Source organism: Parasteatoda tepidariorum, chromosome 9, assembly GCF_043381705.1.
Source record: "Parasteatoda tepidariorum isolate YZ-2023 chromosome 9, CAS_Ptep_4.0, whole genome shotgun sequence".
Taxonomy (NCBI): domain Eukaryota; kingdom Metazoa; phylum Arthropoda; class Arachnida; order Araneae; family Theridiidae; genus Parasteatoda; species Parasteatoda tepidariorum.
This window is the reverse complement of record NC_092212.1, coordinates 67,006,356-67,024,154: the sequence shown is the minus strand read 5'-3', so window position 1 is coordinate 67,024,154 and position 17,799 is coordinate 67,006,356. Positions and strand designations below refer to the sequence as shown.

Genomic DNA, 17,799 nt, shown 5'->3' with positions numbered 1-17,799 from the left:
GGTTAAAATTATTTGCTAATAAATTTCTTTGTTAATTTATACAATTGTTCCATGTGCAAATCCATTTCGGGCAAATCCGTGGCTAAAATTATTTACTAAAAAGATTTCTTTGTTAATTGATTTAATTTTTCCATGTGCAAATCCATTTCGGGCAAAACCGTGGCTAAAATTACATGCAAAACAGGCAATTCATGTTTCCCTTTGCTATTTTCTATTTTTTTCTTAAATAAATATTTATTTTCTAAAATTATTTATGGCACTTATATTTACGCACATCCATTTTCGGGCCCATCCTTGGTAGCTAGCAAATCAAACACACTTCAGCAATGCAGTAAGAACGGCACTTTAAAACAAAACTCCTTTAGTCACGCTCAATTTGCGCTTTTGTTTTCATATTTTGCAATCTGGCAACCTTGTTACCAAAATATTTTAAATCATTCTTGAAAAATTTCCCATTCATGTTAGTACATTGGAATTCGCTGGAATTGGAATTATAGATTATGTTTTATTCTCTTTTTTCTTTTTATTTTATTTTATTTTCTGTTTTTGCGTGTTATTTTTACTTATTGTGTTCTATTTTATTTGTTGTAATTTTTGTAAAAAATTGTTTGAGTGCTCTTCAACACTATTGTATTGATATATTTTGTTTTGGCTATATTGATACAATATCAGAAAGCACTCTTTTTTGCGGATATAAATGTGTGGGCTGATGAAAAGATTATATCTTTTATTTTCCGGATTTTAAAAAAAAATTTTATCCTTTTTTTTTCATCTTTTTTTTTCTTTCAAAGTTGTTTGTTATTCTTTATTATTATTTTTCTTCCCCCCTTTTTTTCTTCATATGTCTGTAATTTTCCTTTGTTTTATCTTCATTTTGAACTTATATATATACATACATAAATAAATAAAAATCTAAAACGTTTAGTAAACGTTTTAGATTTACACATAGTTTTGGGCCATGAGCCTGCAAACCACGAATCTCTGTATGCGATAAACGCAAAGACTTCAGATTTGAGGTACTCAGCCTGCAAAACAATTTCAGTTTTATCAGTGCCAAGGTACTAAGAGGTATTATTTCTCAAATTATCAGATTTAAAAGAATCCGTAACAACAAAGCCAACTTTGTGTTGGAAATTTCAATTATTTTGGACTTAATGAACTATCATTTATAGTGAGCTTCTTGCTGGGTCTGCAGATAGTTCACTATAGTGGGTTTGATTGTATATTTATATATGTATTTACTTACTTACTTATCCTATTTTGTGCCTGGTTGCACATAAGGCTCATATCTTCTTGCACCTGTCTTCTTTCTTCTTCTATAAAATATACACATATGCTATCAAGTAATGTGTAAAAAATATTGTGCAAGAAGAATTAAGAAATATTTCTTCTGAGAAGAAAATATTGTATTCACTTAGTTAAAATCAAGTGAATAAAAGGACTCCTGACCCGAGTTCACTCACAGCTCGAAGTTTACTTGAGGGTTGTAGCTCATGGGTTAGGAACTGTGGTTATAGAGTATTTAAAAGTATGTTTATACTCAAAATTAATAATTTCCCCCCTTCTTTTTCAGTTTTAAAGTCGATAATACAAGTCTTTACCCAAGAATGGTCGAATGGTATGTATAGAATTAATTATTAGAAAGTGTTAAATATGAATGATAGAATTTTTAAATAAAGAGTCATTGAAAATTTAAATGATATAATGATTAAAGAATCAGATTTTGGTAGCGTTGGTATATAAATTAATGAATTTTTTCAAGGTTTAGAACGTTTTTACATTTTAGATAAATTTTTTTTGCATGCTAGAGTCTTTTTCCCCACTTTAGATTTGTTTCTTGATTTTGATAAATATACATATTTTAAAAAATTATATATATTTAAGAAAGAAATTCTTACTAAGGAAATTTAAATAAAAATAGCCTTGATATTGGAAAATTTCCTTTGAATAAAGTATTTATGTATTTTTTTTAATTTTAGGAGCATTTTTAGGGATTTTTTTTTAGGTTATCAAAATTTTGGCTGCAGTTATAAATGTAGGGTAATATTTTTGTGCCACAATTTCCTCAATAAAAATAAAGATTATGTATTGTTTTTAAGGCTATAGTAAATATGAATTATGTTAACAAGGTCTAGGACAAGGAAGTTTAAACTTTTCGCCCATATTGAAATTTAATGTGACATCAATTGAGGAAGCATTTTTTTTTTATTTTGTTTTTAAATTGGGCTCATAACAAAGGAAAGTGGAAAATATTATTTATTATCGTAACAATTTAAATAAATTTTAAAAAAAGGTGGGAATATAAAAATGACAATCTATTTTATTATTATATATCAGTATAATGCTTAATATCAAACAATGCTTAATAGTTAACAAAATAAAATAAGCAATATTCTTTCTAATAAATAGTTAATTAGGGTGCAATTTGTTAAAAATTAAAAAAACTTGATGAAAACTAAATAAAACTATCTTTTAATATCATTCACACCAATTTGTAAAATCACATTTTTGTTTGGCATATTTTTTAAAATGGAAAAAAAAAGTAATTTTTTTGTTTTAGTACTTAGAATTTTCTGTGAATTTAAAATTTAGAAAATGTACTAATTTGCCTTAAAATTTATTAATTATGTCAAGATTGATTGCACTTTGCATTGTAAAATGAATTGTAAGGTTATCATTATTTTAAGGTAATAGTATAATAATTAGTGTTTAATTTATTTTTGTTACATAATTCACAATTAATTAAGTGCCTAAATATTTTCTTATTTAGTCGAGTCATTAAAACTCCACTTGAACTAGAAGTTCTTCGATATGTTAACAAATTGAGCAGTGATGCACACAAAGTGGTGAGTTCATTTTTATTAAACTTTCTCATAAAAACTCGTCATCTATTTTCGGCACAATATTGTTCAATATGATATTTTGTGCTCCCAGTTTAGGATATAATATATCGTTCTTGTTTAGTTCTTCCATTTTCTGTTGTTTTCGACACATCATTTTGCTCCTTATACTTTGTCTGAATGCCATTAAAGAGATAGAAAAGCAAAAAGCATTAAAACAGATTAAGGATTAATAAAAGGTACAGAAATGCATATAATTGGTGTTTTTTGTTGTTGAGTAATTTGAATTGTTTTTCCTTTCCATTTTCTGGTATGCATATTTTGCCTGTTGATGTACAGCTTTAATGTGGTTGATCTCAGATTTTCATAGATCAGAACAATTAAGTTTATCTACTTTACTCTTAGTTGACATTTTAATCACTTTCACTCCTTCCTCTAAAATTTTCATTCTGGAACTCTTCTAAAACTTTTTTATCCTGGCAAGAGTCAGAAATCATTTCTTTGTTGATTATATGTATGATATTATGTAATCATATATACTGATTATATGTAATCATATCTATGTTGATACATATAAGCAACAAATTGTTGCTTATATGTATCAACATAGCTTATAGCTTTTATGTATCAACATATAAGCAACAAATAGTTGCTTATATACTGCATACAAATATGGGCCTCCCCTTGAGGCGTGGTGGCTCAGGGGATAGAGCGTTCTCCTTCCAATGAGGTGAACCGGGTTCAAATCCCAACAATAGCTAGTCAATACGAATCTCGCATCCAGCTTGCACGACCACATTTTCATTTTGACTTATTATTGACTAAAAATTTCTATCTTTAAAAAGGAATTAGTTTTTAAGATTTTAATACTTAATTCAAATTGTTAATAATTTATGCTCAAACACAATTCAAATAGATTTAGCTTAGTGAGTGAAGCAAGCATAGTTTGCAAAGCAAACTACATAAGATTGTATAGCAATCTTCGGGGATTGGAAAGCATCAGCGAACAGGGGGCATAGCCCATTAGTATGATATAAAACTAAAAAATTACATTATTTTAAGTAATTTATTAGAAAATTTTTTTTAAAAATGTTCTTAATTTTTATTTATTTCAATCTGTTAATACAGTAGGAAACCGATTATCCGGAACGGTCGGGACAATTGCTATTCCGGATAACTGATTTTTCCGGTTTTCTGAATCGCTACAAAAAGCCGTTTTTTTCATTGTTAAACCCAACTAAAAAAAAAATTTTGGAACTAATCTTAAAAATAAGAAAAAACGATGAAGTAATACACTAATGATTATTTCCAAAATGATGGTAAGGTAAACATCTTTAAAAAAAGAAAGAAAAATCGTAAAATCTTATGAGGAAAAAAAATTTAAAAAAAAAAATTTCGAAAAAATTTATCGAATTTCGTTCCGGTTTTTTGGTTTTCCGGTTTTCTGATTTCCGGATAACGGGTTCTGTACTGTAGTACACTTCACATTGCTATACCCCATTATGCAGCAGTGTTCAACCCAATCCAGAGTTGCACTCCACAGCGGTAACCTGGAAAACACAATGAATTTAAAAATCACCTAAAATAACAGGGAGTTTGAAGTTTTTCTTTAGAAATTGGAAAAATACAGGGAATTTTGTTTCTAATTTTTGTCTTTTAAAAAATGGTAACCACTCAAATTGCTATCTATTGGATATTTAAGGATGATATTTCAGCTACATTAAGTTAGTTTATTTACTATAGCATTATTTGTTTTAAGTATGTTCCTTTTTTTTCCTTAAGTTTTTTCAACAATTATAACTAATCAGCGCATACAAGAGCACAGTGACTGGGTTTTTCCTCTTAATATATTGTGTATAATATGTATGTGGAAAACACAAGGAATTTTTTTCTCCAGATTTGAGTGGCAACTCTGTGATCTATGTAACATATGAGGAGGATTTCCTTTAAAAATGAATGTGGCTCTCAATTCGTTGGCTATTATTTTTTATTTACATATCTTCATATTTTAAATGTTTATATTGTATGTGTTTTTGCTAATCTTTGAAATCCAGAGAATTATCTGCAATATTATAAATGTTATAACTATATATGTGCAGATCTCTAAAACCTTTAACTTTTGTTAATAAAAAAAAATTAATAAAAAATAATAGCCACACTATTTTTATGCCCCTAGAATTGTTTGAAAATGTATGAAATATCAGAAAATAATCATGAACATCGAAAATTTTAATGACCTTATTATGTTAAATTCAATTAATTAATCCTGAGGTTACGGTTTGACAGGGTTACGGTTTGGACAACCTAGAGAATAAATCGAATTCGATTAATGATTCCTGAGATTTGCCCATATATATTTATTAATAACATCTTTTAGGATCAATCTGAATACGGAAGATCTAATTCAATAGTAAATGATAAACTGATAATTTAGTTACATTTCTTCATACTCTCTGACAGGTAATGCAAGAAATTAGACCAGGAATGAAGGAATACCAGTTAGAAAGGTAATGAATATTTTATATCTGAATATATGCTTACTATGTATTGTTGATCTATATAGGTGTTAATTAGTTAATTCTGAAACCAATTAGTATTCATCATTTAGTTATAAAATTAGCAACAAAAAAAATTAAATTTACTATTGAAATCAGTAATGTATAAAAATAAATCAGCTTGAGGAGAAATTAGCAAATGATTGAATGAATAACACTCAAGAAAAAATAACTCCCCATTGTTGTTTTTCCTTCTTTAAAACTCTACACTGACCTTTGCTGTTTGTTATCCACATTTATGAAGTTATTTGCAGATGATTGCACAAATTGTAGGTGATAAAATAGCTTCTGTTCTTCATATGAAATTAGGGCAAAGTATACTTCCCCCAGCTTTATAAATGGTTAAAGGGAGTATTTTATGAAGCTATTTGCAGATGATTGCATAAATCATAGATTTTAGAATAGTTTTTCATCTTCATATTAAAATTAATGAAGTTGGGGTAAAGTATACATCCCCTAGCTTTATAGAGGGTTAAAGAGGATTTTATTAACTACTTTGGCTAAAAGATGAGTAAAGTTTTTAATTTTATCTACTTTTCTAAGTATGTGACTAGTTTTACCATCTTTTTTAAGGTAATTTGCCTTTTTTTTCTTTCTTTTTTTTGAATTTTTTAAAATATAGGAGTTTGATTTAAACCTTATTTATTTTTCATAATAACATATTTAAAAAAAAAAAAATAATGGCGAGCTCTTCATTTTATCTAAAGTTCATCAGGGATACATCTTATAAAAGCAAATTTTAAAAAATTAATAAAATTACTGAATAATAATTGTCCAAAAATTATAAATCTAAAAAAAGGCACACTAAATAATAGCTTTTAAAGTTTAAAAAATAAGTTTATAAAACTCATTACCTAGTAAAGAAAAACAAAAAAGAGAAATAGAAAAAAAAATTATTTTTGTTTTAGCTTTGTACAAAATTTTGTAAATCTTATTTCATACTCATCATTTTAAAATCTTTGAAGAAAAATAGAGACATGTTGAGAGAGAGAACAGAGACAACAGAGAGTTGTCTGACAATGAACCATATTTTTTATTTTATTTTATATGTACGTTAAGTATTACTGTTTATTTGCACTTTATACTTAGTTGTCTTCTGCTCTTGTTACATTAAACTTTACATTTAATGAAACTGTTTTATTTTTGTAGAAAGTATCATAGATTGTATGGTTATAAGATTTGAAGAATATCAAATCAGTTTATAATTTTTTTTACATAATTTAACTTATGCTAAATTTTCTGTAATATCAGTTAATAAGATCGCTTTCTTAGCTTTTTAAATAGTATACTGTCAATTTCTAGGTGTGGCAGAATTAAATTAATTAATAACGAGGACAAAAAATTTTTTAAAATATATTTTTATCTAGTTTTAATGCATAAAAGTTTCCTTCTTATTTAATATTAAAAGCTGTATAACAAAATATATTTGTCTAGCTCATGCACTTTTTATAATAAATTCTTAATAAATCTGCTTTTAAATGTGCAAATATATGTTTGCAAGAAGTTTGTTTAAACTCTTAAAAGTTCTGTCCTTTACAGAATTGGAATTCCGCCATATCATTCTATGTAAACTCTTTTTCTTTACTTATTGAGTAATTAATTAATATTTTGAAATATATTTAAATATTATATTCATTGAAATGTTTGATATTGAATTTAGGTACACACTTTTAAGATCATAATTTCCTTTAAACTCTGAAAACCTTTAAATTTTTTTCAAATTATTTACAACCTTAAAATTTAGAAACAAGTTCCAATAGAAGACATTTCAATGAATAAAATGAAATCCAAAATATTCAAGTAGTTATTTGATTAAAAACGGAAAGTTATTCATTTAATTCTCCATTGATTAATGTGTAGAAGTAATATTGATTTATTATTACTTAATGTACTACATTTTTGTAAATTAACTATTTCTTTTTCAGTATCTTTAAACATCATTGTTATCGAAATGGAGGAGCTCGTCATGTGTCTTACACGTGCATATGTGGAAGGTAATCTTTTTTGTAAATTCGATTTTAAAAACTGAATTATAATTGTATATGTATTTTGTGTAACTTGCTTATTATATGAATTTTTTTCCTTTAAAAGAAATATGAGTGTGAAATTATTTTTCCAAAACTAATTTTAATTGAAATAATGGGGCTAGAACAAATAAACCAGTTTCAATTGATATATATATTTTAAAAACTATTTACCCATAATATAAATACAGTGGAAAGTCCCATATCCGAAATTGTCTGGACTTCGACAAGTCCGGAAAATAGATCTTTCCGGATTATAGGTCTTTAAGGTAAATAAATATCAAAACATAATAATTCAATGAAAAATAACAAATAGACAATAATTAACATCAATTTAAAAAAAAGCAACAAATAAATCCATGTGGTTGCGTGATTGCGCTATTTCGCAATTTATGTAATAAAGTTTAAAATAAAGTAATTTAGAATAATCAATTTTTTTATAGTTACAAATGTAAGTAATTTTATATCTTGCTTTTGAATTTGATCTTTGTCTTTACAAATTATGGAGAATGTTAAGCTTGATTAAAAACAACTATCATTTTATTTATTGTATAATTAGCTTTTAATAATTAGGTAATAACTGTTAACATTTAAATTAGAAATATTGAGTATTTTAGTTATAATATTGTTTCTAAGTAATATTATAACTAAAGCAATCAAATTGAGTTGAGACTGCTGCATGAATATTTCAATTGAAAAAATTACCAAATTCTTTTGTACTTTGTTAAAATTTTAATATTTATATATGTATTATTTATATGTTTATTATTTATGTCTTTATATTTATATTTTAGTATTGTTATTGTAATATTAATAAATTTCCATTCAATGCATTTATCCACGTCTTTTAAGTACATTAGCTCATTTTGTACACTTTTGTTTTCAGTGGAAATAATGGAGCAACATTGCATTACGGTCATGCTGGTGCCCCTAATGATAAGACTGTGGAAGATGGAGATATGTGGTAATTTCTTTATTTGCCTTTTATTTTTATAAATTCTTGGGTATTTATAATTTAGTTCAATATAAAATTCAAGATTAATTTAAAGTCATTCTTCTTGGGTAATGAGTTTCATTATAGAGTTTCAGTTCTAATGAGTTCAGATTATAGTGTTTCAGCCAGGGCTCGAAAAACAGCCCGTCCTCGACAGTCAAAAATTCTCCGCGGACAATGAATTTCTCGAATCCGACGTCCGCGCGGACGGCCATTCTCCCATTAATGTTCGTGATACATTTTCAATTTTTATTATCTTACAAGAGTCTTGTAAGTTACAAGGCAAATGACCCACAATACAGCAACACACTGCGCATATATTGATGTTTTCTCTGTCTGGGAGTACTGCAGCGGTTGAAAGGCGCTTTGCAGCAATAAACTTACAAAAAAACACAATACGTACTTGTCTTAAACAAGAAGCTTTAAAAGCAATTATGAACATCTACCTAAATGGAAAACCCCTTTCAGATTTCTGTTTAGAAGCCTCTGTAAATCATTGGCTTGATTGTGGAACTGGCATACGTCATATTTGATTCATTTAAGAAACGCAGTACCCTCGGATAACTTGACATTCCAGATAACTTGACCCTTGTCATTTAAATTATTTCATAAAAGAAATACTAGGTTACTATCAGTAACCTAGTATTTCTTTTATTACTGTAAAATGTGATCCTAGTAACGACTAATTCATTGTGCAATTTATATAAATGTTTGTTATAAATAGGAGAAAATTATATTTTTATTTATTTAAAAGCGACGGGTTAGTTTCAACGGAGGACGGGTGCATTGTTGGACAAGCCGTCCTCAGGGACGGGTAAAATTTCTGAGTTTTTTCGAGTCCTGGTTTCCACTGTATTTTGTCATAGGTGACTCACACTCATTTGATAATGTGTTACTTGCTTTTGCTGTAATTATATTTAGTTTTTAATGTTTTAGTCTTTTTGACATGGGAGGAGAGTATTATTGCTATGCCTCTGATATTACCTGCTCATTTCCCGCAAATGGCAAATTTAGAAAAGATCAGAAACTTATCTACAATGCTGTCTTAGCATCCAGTAGAGCTGTCTTCAAAGAAGTAAAACCTGGTGAGTATTCTAGTTTTTCGAGGTTTGTATTTAATTAATAACTTATTTCAAAAATACTTTTAAAAATTTATGTATATAAATTCATGCAGAATTTACATAACAAGACGTCCTTTTTTTTAAACACCATTCCTTTTTTTATTGCTTGTGAAACTTATGTTTGTAATTTTTGTGTATAACTGTTGATTTCTTAAATTTGTATTCTCTCAAATTTTTAGCATTTACCATAGCTATTTAATTAGCATATTTTGCTTTTTTCAAAACATTAAATTTAGAATTTTTTAGACATCAAATTAGAATTCTTAAATTTTTATTCTCTCAAATTTTTAGCATTTACCATAGCTATTTAATTAGCATATTTTGCTTTTTGCAAAACATTAAATTTAGAATTTTTTAGACATTAAATTAGAATTTTTTTACTTAGCTTTCGAAAACTGTTTTTAAGAAACCAATAGTGGGATGATGAATTTCATCAGCGACATTGTTCAGGTTCAATATAATATCTAACAGGGATGAGAATTACTTATAATAGAGTTACATGACAATACTTTTTTAATAGTTGATGAGTATAGTCCATAAAATTTAAAAGGAATTTTTTGAAAATTTTGGCAATTCCTAGTAATCAGTCTGTAACTTTAACATTTTGTGATTGAAATAGTTTTTTAGTTATAACTAAAGCATGAATAAAAAAAGCCCAACAACTTTTTACAGAAAAGTTCATAATAATATAAAAGTTACTGTTACTTGTTTCTATGGCGTTGATTGTTCAATTAATCTTCCTTTGTTAGTAATTTGTTTATGTCTCATAAACTCTCTTGTGATTAATTCTAGAAATTGATATCATTACTCTATCATAGTATACCTATATAAGCGGAACATTCTGCTCAGTATTTCGTTAGAAAGTGTTAATTTTTGTGCAGGGGTAGATAAGATAATTCTATCACTGGCACATTTTTGTTTGTACACAATTTTCATTGGTTTTCTCACATACATGATTGAATTGTTTTTAAAAGATTTATAAATGTAAAATAAATAATAAATTTAATGAGTACATGAATTTAATGAGTAATGAATTTAAACTAATGAAGAAATGCGAATGGAGCTTTATATAAATTGGCATTTTATCATAACGTTTTTATAAAGTAGTTAAATGTTACATATTAACCTTGATTAAATAAATGCATTAAATTTAACATTAAAAGGGAAATTAAAAAAATAATAATATTTGCCATTTTAAGGAAGGTCATTTTGTGACTAAAACCTTGACCAAAATAAAGATCTGTTTACCATCCTCTCAGTTGACTGAAATCAGTTGCTGGACCATTGATAATTATTTCATGGTAGTTCAGATTGCATTTTCATATTATGTTTTACATATTATATTATATTTTGCATATTCTATTTTAAATATTCACCTTGATTAGATTAATGCATTAAATTTAATATTAAAGGCGAAATTAAAATTTTTTTAAAAATTAATTTTTACAATTATAAGGAAGGTCATTTTGTGACAAACACACTAACAACAATAAAGACCTGTATACCATCATCTCAGTTGCTGGACCATTGATAATTATTTCATGGTAGTTCAAATTGCATTTTCATATCATATTTTACATATATTATATTTTGCATATTATATTAAATATTCACCTTAAATAGATTAATGCATTAAATTTAATATTAAAGGCAAAATTAAAAAAAAAATATGTATTAATTTTTGCAATTATAAGGAAGCTCATTTTGTGACAAAAACACTAACCAAAATAAAGACCTGTATACTATCCTCTCAGTTGACTGAAATCAGTTGCTGGACCATTGATAATTATTTCATGGTAGTTCAAATTGCATTTTCATATTATATTTTACATGTTCACCTTATATTTTACATATTATATTATATTTTGCATATTATATTTTACATATTCACTTTGATTAGATTAATGCATTAAATTTAATATAAAAGGTGAAATTAAAAAAAAAAATAATTTTCACAACTGTAGGGAAGGTCGTTTTGTGACAAAAACACTAATCAAAATAAAGACCTGTATAGCATCCTCTCAGTTGACTGAAATCAATTGCTGGACCATTGATAATTATTTCATGGTAGTTCAAGTTGGATTTAAGTGGTTTTGAACCAATGGACAACTGCTCGTTTTAAGCTCTGTTGCACAAACAACCATGCTATGTACAATACTGCTTAGAAATGTCATTTGTTTTGTATAGTACTGATATTTTAATGTATGTTAATTATTGCTGTATTTTTTAATTAGGTGTGAACTGGGTTGAGATGCATAAGTTGGCTGATCGGGTTCATTTGGAAGAATTGAAAAAAGGTGGTTTGCTGAAGGGAGATATTGAGGAAATGATGTCTGTTCGCTTGGGAGCGATCTTCATGCCCCACGGTTTAGGTCACTTTATGGGAATAGATACTCATGATGTAGGAGGTTATCTTGAAGTAGGTTTATGTATTTTCATTATCTGAATTCATTATTATTTTAGAATTTATAGAATAGAAATAATCATACGAAATTTTGACTCAATTGTAATATTATTTAAGTTTACTTATTTTAAAATAGATTTATGAACTGTGTGAAAATAGCACTGGAAAATGAGGGATTTAGAAAATTTAAATTGCATTCTTTTGACCACAAAGAACCACCTTTGTTATTTGCCCCGTCATAGACGATTGTGCTCCGGAAAAAATCCGGATTTTTCACTAACCGTTATCCGAAAATCCAAGCTCTAAAAGTTTCAAGAAATCATCGATCACATTTATGTATAAAAAATCTTGTATATTTTATTTAAAAATATTAGAGCTAGAATTTATACTTAGCATCTCTTTCATTTGCAAATATTTTTTCTGGTAGAATAATAAATGCGATTAGTGATAAAAGTAAACTTATACATAATTATTCATTTAAATTATGCTGCATATAATTTTTTTAGAAGTTCTTGTTTTAGAAAATATCAGTGATTTAAATTTATAAAGACATAATTTTTTTTAAATGTGTCATTAAGGATTTTGCTCAAGAAATTTTCAGGATTTTCGAGTTGAGCTCTCAATCACCCCTGCCCCGTTTTATTTAAAGATAATCTTGATTTACTTTCAATTATTCAATTTTTATGTGTGTTGTAAGTTTACTAATTTTAAAATACAGATTTATGAACGGCGTGAAGAAAGCGCTGGAAAATGAGGGATTAGTATTACATGTTTTTAAGCATATTAACCCCTTGATATATGAAGACGTCATTTGTTTCTTATGTCAAAACAATAATTGACGTGTCTCAGGCATCTTTTACACAGAGATGCCAAATTGCTCCGGACAGCAAATAAATATTTTAAAGTGGCAGTTTATCAATTGTGGTTCTTGGTTTAATAAATTCAATTTATTTTATCCACCACTATTTCTAAATAATTTGTAGGCTTATATAATTTGCCACTTTATAGTAGTTATGTCATGCTATACATTTTAAAAAGCAAGCATAAATAGTCAAATATTTGCAAAAGTTAGTTTGTAGTTATTTACCGTTTTTTAAAATTATTTTGGCATGTCCGGAGCAGTTGGCATCTCTGCCAACATTTCGTTGCGAGTTGTTGTTTGCAGTTCAATCAAGGATCATTTCTATATCAAGAAATGATATGTCAAGGGATTAATGGGCACACAACCCACAACCACAGAGTAACTTAGAAAAAGAAGTCAGTTTTTATATCAATTGATAACTAATTAATTTTTTCTTTGTGTCATTAGAACAAAAGGATCAATATATTTTAAAGAATTAAAGGACATAGTATATGTATAACATTTTGAAATAAAAACCATTCAAATTTTTTCTTACTTGGTCATCTTTAAAAAACTCAATAGTGGTTTTCAATTTTCTAAGAGGAAAAATTCATTTTGTAATTTCTTTTTACTTTTTTCAAACTTTTATTTCTAATATAAAAAAAAACCTTGAAACAAAATTTGTCTTGAACATGTTTTGGTTAACTAAAATGTTCTACTGAAACAATGAAAATGCTGAATTATTTGTCTTGTGTTTCATTGAATTTTAACCTCTTCATTTTGGAATTTTAAGGTCATCATTTTGATATTTTTTCATAGTACATTGAAATTGATTTAAAAGACAGTTATAAAATTTTATGATAGTTATGTATTTTTCACAATAAATTTTTTGATCGGTAACCAAGGAATGCTGTGCACCCTTAATATTTTCTCTGCCTTTTTAGGGTTCACCCCCACGACCAGCCGAGGACGGATTAAAGAGTCTACGTACCGCCAGAGATTTGGCTGCTGGTATGGTAATAACAGTGGAGCCAGGGATATACTTCATTGACTGTGTAAGATGAAAGAATTTTTATACTCATATTAGTTTCAACATTTTAAAAAGAACAATGCTACATTCAACTGCAGGGGTATCAAAACAACTGCCTTAGATTATTTTTATTCAGTGCATAAAAAGTTTTTGAAATTTTTTTTTTAACTTTTAAATTCTTATGCAAAGGAAAGCATAGAACTATCATAGTTAGTATGCCTTAAACCATGGTGCGTAGCGTTTTTAAAAAGTAGTAGTACTTAAAGGTGCTTATTTTCAATTTTTGTTCTTAAAAGCCCTTAAAGGTGCTTTTTTCATTGAATGTTTTTAAAAAGTGCTTAATTTTCCCTTTTCCAAAAAGAGATTTTTTTTCCTTTACCATGTCGATTTTCGACTCACATTATGCAAAAGCGTGCTTTTCACATTGTTCAACATTTTCACTATTCATTCAACTACAATTTATTTTGGTGTACCGTTGGTCCATAGCGTATGAAAGCGTCAAACATTTTACATATTTGATGAAATACTTGCGAGTCCGTAGGTGCGTTTACTGAGCTGAGTTCGGTGAGCTTATTGCACTCTCATGTTCAACTCTGCTGTATTTTGCAAGATATTCTCTATTTCAGGCTTCATTTTCCACCCTCTGTTATCGAGCCAAAAAATTTCTTGGTTATTTTATAATGGCTAATGTAATCAAGAAACTAGTTATTTTATCATGATCATATAAAGTCTTTGAAAATTATTTTGCATTTTGTCAAAGTATAAAGTGCTTAAAAATATTTTTTGAGTGCTTAAAAAGTACTTATTTTTTGTTAAAGATTTGGCTATGCACTCTGGTTTAACTAAAAGTAAAGTTCATGCCATATATACTATATTTCTGTATTATTAAACCAGATACAGTCAAACTAGCTTTTAAAGAATACAAAATTATTCTTTTGATATTGAATTTTAAATATCTGACTCTAAAATGACATATTAAATGCTTGGATATTACTCTATTATATAAACTAAATTATTATTATTAACTATTTAAATTGTTTCAATATAAGATATTTCTTCTTGAAAGAGTTTTTTCCATTTATGACTAACAGGGTGTGTAATTGAACCCACTTATTAACATTCTATGATACATTTTGTTTACTGTTTCTTTTTATTCTTTAATTTTGTAATGTCATCAATCTGTTATTGTTTTAGTTGCTGGATAAAGCTTTGAACGATCCAAAACTAGCAAAATTCCTCGTGCCAGACGTTATTGAAAAATTCAGAGGATTCGGTGGGGTGAGTATAAGTTTTTTGTCATTATCTTTTTTGGGTAGAAAGGACTAGCTGCTAACCATTCTCGTAACTAGGTCCCTGAAAATAATTGATTTCATAAATTCTATTTAGAAATCATTTTTATACATAAAAAATCTTTTCTATCAAAGAAAATCTGAAGTTTTCCAATAGTGGTGACCCTTTAATTAAAAAGAAATCTCAATTGAACACTCTTCTACGGAAAAGCTATTTCCCCACATGTATATCCTCTGAGCTAAGAATATAAGCTAAGACGTGCATTGCAAATTGAAATTATATTTCGAATGGAAATCATATTTAAAAAATTTTTCAATGCAAAACCAATGTTATTTAAAAATTAATATATATATCTTAATTTCCACTTAAATTATTAAAATTTCGCTAAGTTTAGTTGGATGGAATTCTGTAAAATTATTTTAAAATTTTATTCCGGAAATATGTTAGTGAATTTCATTAGGCCTGGAGAATGTCCAACTTATAGGGAACGTTTGGTCTGACCGTCTTCAATCCAGAGTTTTATCATAAATAAAAAAAAATACGAACAAACAATTGTATAATTTTTAGGTGCGAATTGAAGATGATATTGTAATAACTGAAGATGGTATGGAGTTGATGACAGATGTGCCACGAACCGTTGAAGAAATCGAAGCACTAATGGCTGAAAAGAAGTAACATTCCTTATTAAATACTTTTGATTGTGTCAGGTCATATTTTGTTAAAAAGAAAAATTGTTTATTGCTGTTAAGCAGACTCAGGTCTGTTTTAATAAATTATATTTTCAGAAAAATATCGAATTTTTATTTAAAAAGTAATGCTTTCAATATTATATATTCTTATTTCGCTTTAAAACACTCAAATGTTAAACTCTACAGACCAACTTTTCCTTTCTTTAAAATTGGGCATTTCTGTTGCTGTTGTTAAACATCCCAGGTGTAGGAGAGCCTACACCAGGTTCAAAAGCCCCGTCAGCTGCCACCATGATGCTCCTAAACAATTAATTGACCATTTCTGAATCTTGCCAAGGCCGATTGTAGAATCCTGGGGCCACTGTGTAAGAGACAGGCCCAGACCTTTGCAGCATACCAGTTATAAACTGGTGGGAGGCACAAAGAATTTTTTTTTATAACTGCGCAATGGACAAAGCGACTGGTTCTTGGCTCACGGTTCATTTAATTGAGGAGCCTCGTGGCCTGAAGACTGACTAAACCTCAAAATTCTCCTACCTACAGTCATTAGCTGAGCCTAATGGAACGGCCTTCACTCCTTGGGTGACCCTACAAGGAGAATACACTCTTGAGGTATTTTGCCCAGGAACACCCCCTCTCCAGTAAGAGGCTGATTGCAGGATTAAAGCGGTTAAGTATTTTTAATGGGATTCTAACTTCCCTAATTACATAATTTCCACATCCCATTTACGCATTTCTAAATGGGAGGTGGAAATTATGTAAATAGGGAACTTACTCTTGGTTTAGGTTTTAAAAAAAAGAGGGGAGGAGATATCACCCAGTTTATTTATTTAAATTGAAACGAAAATGTGATTACAAAAAAGTGAGATAAAAACAGACTTCATAAAATATATTATTTTCTTCCCAACAAAAGAAAAAATTGAGTGCCACTTTTTAAATTCGTACTTCAAAAAAAAAAAAAAAATGCACCTTTGTTACCATTTATCATGCTCCTTGTTTCCCTAAATTACAACTTGTTATTAAAATAAACATTCACACTGCTATTAATAACATCAAAAGGCATTTGCTCTCTTTTTTTCCCCTTCTTTTTACAAAACCTTGTTCAAACATATATGTATATATGTTCTAGAAATTTGTCTTTTATAAGGTGTGAGGCTACGTATCTATGCAATTTTCCAGAATCTTTAGACAACAACAGTCTATTCGATAGATCTGTATTGTATTTTAAATCAAAATAATGGCCCATAATAAATGAATAGTTTGTTATAAAGGACTTTTACAGTACTTTCTCTAGAAAGGCACTTTTTTAAAAACGGATTCCTATTTTTGACTTAAATTGTAAGGAGTAGCCATAATCTTGCTCTGAATAGTGTAACTAAAAAAGCAATGGAGCTTCTTGGTGTTCATTTGGCTTGAGTCATCATTTCTTATCTATTTTGTTTGCACTAAATTGGATGAAACTAATTTTTAGTCTGTCTGACGAATAGTTTAGAAGGGTTTTATTTTTTTAAAAAAAAGGCACAAATTACGCAACTGACATTGCTATTTTAAGAGTAATACAGTCAGACCTCGATATAAGGTCACCCCGCTTATGAGTTGCGATAGGGCTCGAAAAAACTCCGAAATTTTACCCGTCTCTGAGGACGGCTTGTCCAACAATGTACCCGTCCTCCTTTAAAACTAACCCGTCGCTTCTAAATAATTAAAAATCTCATTTTTTCTTATTTATTACAAACATTTATATAAATTGCACAATGAATTAGTAGTTACTAGGATTACAAATACAAGGATTACATTATACAGTAATAGGGCTATTCCATGGTAACTTACGTTACATTCACAGAAACTTTATTGCACTGAGAGCTTAGAAGCAAACAAATAATACTAATATACAATCTAAAATAAAGTGATTTCTTAAAATTACAATCAAAACCAAAAGGAACCTAATTAGAATAATTAATATTTTTCAATTTAAGTAGTGTAAAAATCTAAAACTAGTGTGGTAACTTAC

The 17,799-nt window shown here is 28.0% G+C and overlaps 1 protein-coding gene across 3 annotated transcripts in view; it reads left to right on the top strand.

Moving 5' to 3' along the window:
* Positions 1-15,889, top strand: part of LOC107447702 (dipeptidase C) — a 21,416-nt gene extending 5,527 nt beyond the window's left edge. For all 3 annotated transcript variants that reach the window (XM_043039573.2, XM_043039572.2, XM_043039571.1), the window contains exons 7-16: positions 1,574-1,618; positions 2,771-2,846; positions 5,301-5,347; positions 7,321-7,389; positions 8,306-8,383; positions 9,350-9,498; positions 11,769-11,953; positions 13,724-13,834; positions 15,004-15,087; positions 15,667-15,889. In XM_043039573.2, coding sequence (XP_042895507.1) covers positions 1,574-1,618; positions 2,771-2,846; positions 5,301-5,347; positions 7,321-7,389; positions 8,306-8,383; positions 9,350-9,498; positions 11,769-11,953; positions 13,724-13,834; positions 15,004-15,087; positions 15,667-15,774 — 952 coding nt within the window. In that variant the 3' untranslated portion in view covers positions 15,775-15,889. The remainder of the gene's footprint in view (positions 1-1,573; positions 1,619-2,770; positions 2,847-5,300; positions 5,348-7,320; positions 7,390-8,305; positions 8,384-9,349; positions 9,499-11,768; positions 11,954-13,723; positions 13,835-15,003; positions 15,088-15,666) is intronic.
* The last annotated feature ends 1,910 nt before the right edge of the window (positions 15,890-17,799 follow it).